This window comes from Amphiura filiformis, chromosome 19 (genome assembly GCF_039555335.1).
Source record: "Amphiura filiformis chromosome 19, Afil_fr2py, whole genome shotgun sequence".
In the NCBI taxonomy this organism is placed as follows: Eukaryota; Metazoa; Echinodermata; class Ophiuroidea; order Amphilepidida; family Amphiuridae; genus Amphiura; species Amphiura filiformis.
The window spans coordinates 33,348,760-33,358,563 of record NC_092646.1 but is presented as its reverse complement, the minus strand read 5'-3'; the positions used below and the strand labels follow the sequence as shown (position 1 = coordinate 33,358,563).

The 9,804-nt window shown below is 39.5% G+C and overlaps 1 protein-coding gene across 4 annotated transcripts in view; it reads left to right on the top strand.

The window, feature by feature from the left end:
- Positions 1–1,794: 1,794 nt before the first annotated feature.
- Positions 1,795–9,804, top strand: part of LOC140141197 (dedicator of cytokinesis protein 7-like) — an 85,413-nt gene continuing 77,403 nt past the window's right edge. For all 4 annotated transcript variants that reach the window (XM_072162997.1, XM_072162996.1, XM_072162999.1 and 1 more), the window contains exons 1-4: positions 1,795–1,943; positions 4,043–4,276; positions 5,089–5,174; positions 5,832–5,898. In XM_072162997.1, the coding sequence (XP_072019098.1) occupies positions 1,908–1,943; positions 4,043–4,276; positions 5,089–5,174; positions 5,832–5,898 (423 nt within the window). In that variant the 5' untranslated portion in view covers positions 1,795–1,907. The remainder of the gene's footprint in view (positions 1,944–4,042; positions 4,277–5,088; positions 5,175–5,831; positions 5,899–9,804) is intronic.

Below are 9,804 nucleotides of genomic sequence, written 5' to 3'. Positions count from 1 at the left end.
TAGAATGCATTACCTGAAATGTCTTTGGGCTTGATTGTCACAGCGTACGAAAAATACCTTAACCCTAACAGAACTAGGACTCACTAAAGCTCACTATTAAAACCGCTCTGCGTGCATGGATTCCACGGGACTTGATGACTTAATCAGACCAAGTCATATATACCCAGGGAATCGTTGGCGAATCGGGCCAACGTCACCTGTGTAGCTACACGCTGGGGATCTTCTGCGTGGCATGCGAGGGGTCCGAGGTTGAATCCGGGGTGCCAAGTGACTTTCTTCTTCATCTTCTCTCCTTTTCGTTCCTTCTTTCCCTTCCGATAGCCAAAAAACCTCGGGTAGGGTTAGGGTTAGTGACCATGCATATTTTCCCTATATGCCTTCTTAACCCTAACAGAACTAGGACTCACTAAAGCTCACTATTAAAACCGCTCTGCGTGCATGGATTCCACGGGACTTGATGACGCAATCAGACCAAGTCATATATACCCAGGGAATCGTTGGCGGGCCAACGTCACCTGTGTAGCTACACGCTGGGGATCTTCTGCGTGGCATGCGAGGGGTCCGAGGTTCAATCCGGGGTGCCAAGTGACTTTCTTCTTCATCTTCTCTCCTTTTTCGTTCCTTCTTTCCCTTCCGATAGCCAAAAAACCTCGGGTAGGGTTAGGGTTAGAAACACATGTTTGTCGCCCTTATTTCCAAAATTTGGCCAAATATTAAAATATGACTTCTATTGCCAGTTAGAAGTAATGTAACTAAAGGATTAGGATTTAGCATGTCTCATTTGCAAGAAGCTGATAATATTTTTTTAATCTCAAAAAATGAGTACCGTTGTATTTTTCTAGAATGGGGAGTAGACCTGTATGAACACTTTAGATACCAATGTTATTGTCCAAATCTTGGACATAGAGAAAAATTGGTTTCACAGAGTCAAGCCATCCACATCAAACGAAAAATGGAGCGATGTAAACACAGAGACAAGGGGGCCAGCAACTTTCACTAACCTACGACTCGCTCACCCATATATCTGACTGGTGGAGGTCAACACCTGTTGCTGTTTCCAGTCAGATGGCACAGTTTCCCAATACTATACCATTCAGCAAAAAATTACTTCAGCGGTGTCCAACTGTCATGTCTGATTATCGCGTAAAAAGAAGGAACACAGCTTGACCAGTTAATGAGGTGCTGATGCGATGATGACGTCATTCAATTAACCAATCAGAATCCACGTTCTCTGCTAAAAAAACCGGGGGTACTCAAGTTTGGTTTTGGTAGGGATGTGCCGCTGAGATTTTGGAAGTAGACCCATAAATATACCAATTTTTCAAGAAATTTGGACCCATTGATATACCAAAAGTCAAAATTTTCGCAGAATTTACCCAAAATTGTCTTAGTTTTTACAAATTTTCCCAAAATGTTGGGAAAATTTTGAAAATTTTGGCTAGATTAAGGAAAAATTGGGCAGTTTTCCGAAAAAATTGAGAAAATTTTGAAAAAGGACCCATTCATATACCAAAAAAAAAAATGAAAAAGGGGTCATTGATATACCAGAAGGCTGAAAATGCTACCCATGTTTGCGGCACGCCCCCGTATGGTCATTTGTACTGAGTACCCCCGGTAAAAACCATACCAAACCCAACATCAGTCGGCATTGAAGATCAATGGATGCAGGTCGCAGGCCACCAACCTCCCTAAGTTGTACAAACTTTGTTTATAGATTCACTTTTTCTCAATACCAATTCTCAATTCTTTTGTTACACAGAGCCGAGAACAACATCCAGGTTCGTGATTGTTTACATGCGTACACATGTGATTGGAGCATAGTGGAAAGGAAGTACCTACCAAGCGTAACTCGACATGAGGCTACTCAGCTTAAAGAGAAACAAAATGAGATATCGGGACAGCCACAAATGTATGAGGTCGATGAACTTGATGACGAAGATGAAGTAAGTACATGGAATGGGGGTATGCACACCTCCGATCGTGGACGGTGGACATCCTCAGTTGCATGGATATAACCAGGACAATGCAAACAACTTAAAAAATGAGGCTACGTTTTGGGGGTTCACACGGGCCGCAGTTGGATAGTAAGTGGGGTGTGTGTGTGAGGTCCATGGTCTTTCGATTAAAAACGGGTGTGTGCATCCTCGGTTAGTATAGTGGTAGTCATTGTGATGCCAATGCCGCCATCTTGTGGGTACGGAGTGCCTTGTTGCCAAGGTCACCGCGTTGACACATGACACGACTTCCGCATAAACGGGGGCGTAATGTCTAACGCATGACATGCAGAACGACAGTACCCACAAGATGGCAGATCCCACGGCAAAGGCTGACGGCCTCTATTAAATCATGCAGAATGACCGGTCCTCGGTTGCAGGTATTTACAAACAGGGGTGTGTTTGGGGGGGTGAGGATTTGAGGCTGGGATTCTGAAAATTGATCCCAAAAGTATACCAAAGTTGACAAGGAGGAGTCCGCTAAATGGGCTATTCCTTTTAAAATCCACACTACCTCTGTGGAAGATTTAGCTAAAGTCTGCCACAGAGGGAGTATCAATTTTGAATAGAATAGACAATTGGGAAACTTCCATTTCAAATACTCACTCCAGTTGTGGAAGATATAGGTAGAGCCATAATACAGGGGGAGTATGGGTTTCAAATTGATTACCTCTGACCAATTACATTTGAAAAACATACTCCCCCTGTGGAAGATATTTCCAAAATCTTCCACAGGGGTAGTGTGGACTTCAAGTGGAATAGCCCAATATAATAATGGTCTGAAATTGGAAACAATTTCTATTTAAAGTAAAGCTAAATTTGCCAAAATGATGCAAATTTGTAAATATTTTGCTTTAAAAAATTAGCATGCCTTATGTCTTCGTTATCTATCTTTCTACTAAGAGCTCACCTGGGAGCCATATAATTAGAGAATAAACGATAGGAATTTTTATTGTTTTTACTATCCTCTACCTATGATAGACGACAGATAGGTCCAATATTTTTTGTCGTAATGGATACAGACGCGTTTATTCTCATTCTTAGTTAAATATTATTTTAATAACTGTAAACTTTTTTTTTTTAAACCAAAAACTAAGTTACTGTCATAAAAACGCCCCTTATTATAAAATGAACGAAACTTGTTTACTACTTCACGTATTCTGTTGCACGTACTGCTAGCGTATGCGCGTATTCCGCACTAGTATACACATACAATGTGATGCATATGTGTACCTCTACAGCGTGTTACGCGTTATCAACATTCACGATGAAGTGGTGTCTTCTATGGCCTGATAGACGGCACCCGAAATCATGCGATTGTCCAATCAGATTATGTGCCTACGAACTAGACCACTCCCATTGACTAAGAAGGTTCTTATAGTATCAGTATCATTTTGACATAGTTTGTATAGCTTTACCTACTCCTGCAAGCCTCTGACAGTTCCCATATTATTTTTTCCCTGATTGTACCTCTGCCTTTACATTTCACTCTTGGAGATGTGGTTATCCTTTACAAGTGGTCGGTTCCAATAATTTTGATATAGTTTGTATAGCTTTACCTAATCCTGCAGGCCTCTGACAGTTCCCATATTATTTTTTCCCTGATCGTACCTCTACCTTTACATTTCACTCTTGGAGATGTGGTTATCCTTTACAAGTGGTCGGTTCCAATAATTTTGATATAGTTTGTATAGCTTTACCTAATCCTGCAGGCCTCTGACAGTTCCCATATTATTTTTTCCCTGATTGTACCTCTACCTTTACATTTCACTCTTGGAGATGTGGTTATCCTTTACAAGTGGTCGGTTCCAATAATTTTGATATAGTTTGTATAGCTTTACCTAATCCTGCAGGCCTCTGACAGTTCCCATATTATTTTTTCCCTGATTGTACCTCTACCTTTACATTTCACTCTTGGAGATGTGGTTATCCTTTACAAGTGGTCGGTTCCAATAATTTTGATATAGTTTGTATAGCTTTACCTAATCCTGCAGGCCTCTGACAGTTCCCATATTATTTTTTCCCTGATTGTACCTCTACCTTTACAGTTCACTCTGGGAGATGCTGACAGCTTTAAGCGTTCCTCCATCAGGATGTCCGACGGCACACCTCGTAGCAGTTTGGCTTCAAGCATCTTTGACCTCAAGAATAGTGAAATGGATGAACTGCTACCAAACCTGCTGGAACACATCCCCATTGAGAAACAAGACGATATCAATGCTGAGACCAGGAGGAACACCAGGAACCATCATATATTCAGCCTGTATCCACCACTGGATGATGTAAGTGCAAAGCATGGATGAAAGAGATAAGAGACAAACTTCAAACAGTCAAAGTCTCAGCATCACCCGATAATGAGGGCCGATTGTTACGTGAAATGCAACAGACAAAACTGCTACGCATATATCGCATATTTTTAGTCTTACACGAAGACATGAAAAGCTCTATCGCATATACACAAAGGCACGCAATGCTGGGGTGATTGTTAGACACGGCACAATCAAACGATTGGCCCTCGTGAATATGCGAGAATTCACAGCATACAATGCACTTGTACTTTGAATGTTGATAAATAGTTTGTAGTAGTCTGTGGTGCAAAGACTAAAAGATAATAATTTGGGTTCCGGCGACAAGCTGAGAGTAGAAAGAGGCAGGTTGAAACTGTCTCTGCCATTTGAAACTGGAATTGAAACTGTCTCTGCCATGTTTGGGTGTTGCTCATATAAAGGGCAAAGTAGTTTACCTACGATACTATATGTTGCTGCATGTCTTGTAAAGTTATGTGTAAATTATTAAGGTTGTCTTCAGATTTCGTTACTTTCAACTGTTGTTTAGCATTGAAAATTGAATATGACTTGCATGTACACCTCTAGCGCAATTACAAAACGTTTGACAGATCATGCATGCATTTAACGGTGCATGCGTTTAATGTTCCCATCCCTAAAACAAACAGATTCTGAGTTTAATCGACAAGTGATGTGAAACACAGACTTGGATCTTTAATTCCGACTTTCATTATAGTTGAGAGAAAAACTTGGTAACTTTGATAGTATGTGGAATATTTTTGTAACTGATATATTTTTGATTTGACCAGGTTGATGCTATTGAGAGGCGCTCCGTAGCCAACATACCACAAGACCACTTTGGGTACAGGCTGATGATCAAATGTCTAACACTTAAGTAAGTGGAACATTGCCTCTGATTGGTCAATTACTTGATATCTTCATTTTAATCACCAATCAGAATGAAGCTTTGCAAATAATTCAACCCAATTGTTTTGTGTTGTGAAATTATTTTAACAATGTTGCTGATTGGTCCAATTGATAATGAAAACTTTGTTTTGACCAATAGGCAAGTAGTTCTCATAGCAGCAGAATAAAGATATTTACAGTTATGAAGCAGATTTGGATGCACAGTCCAGATGACATCACAGGCTGTTGGAAATATTAGTCAAACGCGTATGCGATGTTCATAACACAGTACATACATGGTGTGCAGGATGGTCACACACATCAAAAGAACCGACCGACTCACGTTCGACGGAGTGGCTCCCATTGGTTACATGCGATGGTGTTACCTCATCTGTTTGGGCCAAAACTAAAAGAGGACATATGTGAAAGTGAAAACTAACATTTTGTGAACAAAAATACAATTGTATTTCTTATGGAAATGTTACAAAATGGCTTTAAAATGGGAGCGGCTATAAAGTTGTAAATTAGAATAGGCAGCAGGGGCGCTTATAAGGGGAGGGTACTTATAAAGTTGCATAATATTATAAGTCTGAATCTTTGTTGGAAATTAGCTGACTCTACGTTGTGTGCATATATCATTTTATAGGTTGGAGCTAGAGGTGGAACCAATATTTGCATCAATGGCACTTTATGACGTACGAGAAAAGAAAAAGGTAAATGTAACAAGTTTTGTTGTTGTTAGTGTTAGCCCTTTGTATGTTGCTGGTTGTTGGTATGTACGCACCAGGCAAAAGATGCAGAATAATAGTACAAAGAGTTCTTAATGGAACACTCCGGCAATCACAACATTATGCCTTATATGTTAGAAAATTAATTATCAAGCACAAATCGCATGGTTTTAATTGAAACAAACTCACATTGACCATAAAAACGAATTACTACAGCCGTCTCTCAACATGGGCTATTTAAAATTCCCGGGCGCCTAAATTGTCCAGTGCAATGACATCCCAGTAATATAATGAAGGCTGATAACAATTGAGCACAAATAACCATGACGTCATTGCACTAGACAATTTCGGCGCGGGAATTTTGAATATCGCATGTTGATAGCCGACTGTTTTCATTTTCGTTTTTATGGTCAATATAAGTTTATTTTAAATAAGAGCATGTGATTCGTGCTTGGTAATTATTTTTCTAACATATAGGGATAATGTTGTTTTTGCCAGAGACATCCTTTAATTGATTGCCCTTTGTAGCATCTCAACCCTCGGGCGATGATCATTTTAGTGTGTTAGTAGACCCACAAGGCTGCATAATTTACAGAATGTCGTCTAATCATGGTGGAGGTAGCAGGAGTTTAAAGGGACCATTGAAAGAAAAACACATTTGGTATCAAAATAAAGCTAATAACATATAGAATCCATTTTAAAATGATAAACATAATTTTCCTTTATTTTACCCCCAAATCAGCAAATAAAGACAAAGCGCCTAATGTCGCGTCGCTCCGCCCAATTCATATGTGCAGAGACACGTGGCAACCCCTGTGACGTCAAAGTGGTTATCCTTTCCGCTGCATGGCAACACTGCATAGTCCAGACTTGGTCCAAAACCAACGCATGAACGTGTTAACAACTTTACAGCAATGAACTTTTATGTGCCTTTGAGGCCTAACATTTAAGTATATTAAAAAGGATATTATAATATAAATTACAAAGCTACAATGACTTCAATGATAGGCCTAATATAAATTCTAGCTAGGCCTACAAAATTGGCCAACAACGGGGAAACATTTATAAGTAAGTTAGGCCTAGGCCTTCATATTGACAAAGTCAAAGCTGTCAGTGCTAGCTGCTCGGCGTTTGCAAGAGAGTATCATTTGTTTTGACTGAGGCATTCTGATATAGCAACTCCTTACTTATATTTCCTCTGAAATATCTGGTGAGGATAGGAAAGAGAATTTAAGGCAATGATGTCCCATGACATGCGACTTAATTTCTTTAGGCCTAATTGGCCTACCTCCCGGCTCCCGGGCGTGCGGCCTAGGTTAGGCCGTATAAAATTAATATGTTGGTTCTCGCCCAGAGGATTTTCATGAATTGATGAGGGAGGAGGTGGTTTTTTTCAGTGTAAAATCAGCATTGTGTGCAGTTTTCGCTCGAGGAAACGATGACGCACTTTTTTTTTTCAAATGTGAGATTCTGAGGGATAAACCCACTAGAGTAGGCCCTACCACAAAAAGGCTTGGAAGTGGTCCTTGTTCTCTAATAAACTTATTTATAGACCTATGTATGAAAAATTCATAAATCATTCCAAAGTCTAAAATAATTGAAAAATCCTAAAAAAAATAATCTGACAAATCCCAGAAATTGAGGAGGGAGGGGACGAGAACCAAAACATTAATTTTATACGGCCTTAACCGCCAGGCCTATAAAACGCAAGCCGATCCTGACTCAAGTTTGGAAGCTGAATTGCAGTGATTAAAGTGTGTTGCTTGTTTCTAAACGGTCGATCCGTGTAGAGACCAGGTTCAAAACAAAAGTCAGGCTCGGGAGAGCAAGTTGACGCGGTTGTTTCCTCGCCTTGCACCACTACTGAGGTCCCGGTTCAACTTCAAGCCCCTGGCGCATGCCCAAAGACTCATGTGAACTCATCTCGATCCCGCAGGTTTTCTTCGGGATATCCAGTTTCCTCCTTCTTCTCAAAAATCGGTGATTAGTAATTGTTTGGTTATCAAAAACTTCCTTCACCCAATGAAATTTGGGGAGCTGAAAAGATAATTGGTGGATGTTACAATCCAAGTGCGGCTAGATTTGCGACAGGTTCGGCAGCATCCAGCCTAGATAATGCGATCTGATTGTGATAAGTACCATGGCAGCGAAATTACAACGCTTTGAACCCTCCGAGATCTGTGAAAAGGCGTTATTATATAAAAGCCGAAATTTATTTTTATTTATTTTTAAAAGCCTATGAAAAATGAGAAACAAATTTGAAGATAAAGAACCACAAGAGGAACATAAAGGCCACTCCAAACAATCATATGAACAATATTTACTGTCAGCCTTTAGTTTACGTTATGGAAATGCTTATAGGCCTAATCCAATCTCAACTCCCACTGATACCTGAAAGTGCAAAGTGTCCGAGCGTTTTATCAAAGGTAGGCCTACAGTTATAAGTTTATGTTGATTGGGTAAATCTTGTAAAATACATCGCGCCTGGCTGGATATTTCGTTTTTAGAAATGACTGACATCAATTTCGCATAGCCTAGGCCTACCCCGGTCCTATAAACCATCCATGGATTAAAATAAGTGTATGCCTATAATATTTCCCATTTGATGTTTGTAGCAGATGGCTTTTTGAAGGCCTATATATGTATGTTTATAGGCGCTCCTCGTAATTTATTTCAAGAACATCTTGCATGTCATGTTCTTCTGAACCAACTTCTTCATCTGCCGTTCAGCTACTGCCCCAGTGCAACGGCTCAAATAATATTGGCAGGTCTCCCGTATAACACATGGTAGGCCTATATGGGAATACATTTGCAAAATAAAAATGCCTAGGCCTACTTTGCATTGTTTGGGGTATAAAAATAAGCACTTTTGAAAGTTAACTTATGGAAGAAAAAGCTTTTTTATACCAATTGTCAGGTTTGGGAGAAAATAACCATCTCTTGAATATTTTTAAGGTAGGTCCTACGGAAAAAATACATAGGCCTAGGCCTATAATAATAATACCCATGGGAGGTGCTCGCGTCGGCACATCATCTGCAATTTATGTGTTGCGACAAATCTTGGCGATATTCCCCTCAACATCGTCACTATAGGCCTATTATAGGCCTATTATAGGCATACTCATAATTAGTTTTATGGTTTTATATATTATGCCATGTAGGGCCTACATAAGTCATCGGAATTATGGTCATGTTGACCGGGGGTTGAATTTATGAACAAGTAAAATAGGAAGCTACATGCTTGATGATGATAAAAAAAACAATTGATCGTCCCCGCCCGCTTCCTTTCGCATGACATTGCCACTGAGTTAGTCTGAAATGTTTAATGCTATTTTCTTTATAAGGGATATTTTCTTTTTTTAAATGTTTCAAAAGCTAATAATATTGTCAATAGTTTAGATTTGCTTCTGTCCAATAAGCATTTCAATTTAGAGGCTTTGTTTTAATCATCCTCTCAGAGAACCATCAAATAACAAGAGCCTCGATCCTATCATCCTCCTCTACAAATTACACAACTAGTAATAATGTCCGGGAATAATACATAGGCCTAAATGATCCATTTGCATTGTAAAAAATAACTAATAAAAAGGCCCTCCACTTCCTCTTTTTGATAACATGTATATAGACAATCAACTGGAATTTTGTTTTTACTTGACCTTTAAATAATTATAAGTGGTTGTATTACCATGATTATTGCATCTGATATTTAGATCGCGATCGCTGTTGTCAAATTATCCCGGCAAAAATGTCAAAGCAACACAAACGCGTAACCACAATGACGTCATCAGGAAAGCGCCCAATTTTCTACTTTTGATAAATGACGTGCGATGTAGCGTCGGAAGGGGTAAATCGAGTACGTTGTTTTCATTGTATTTTTATTTCTAAAATAGT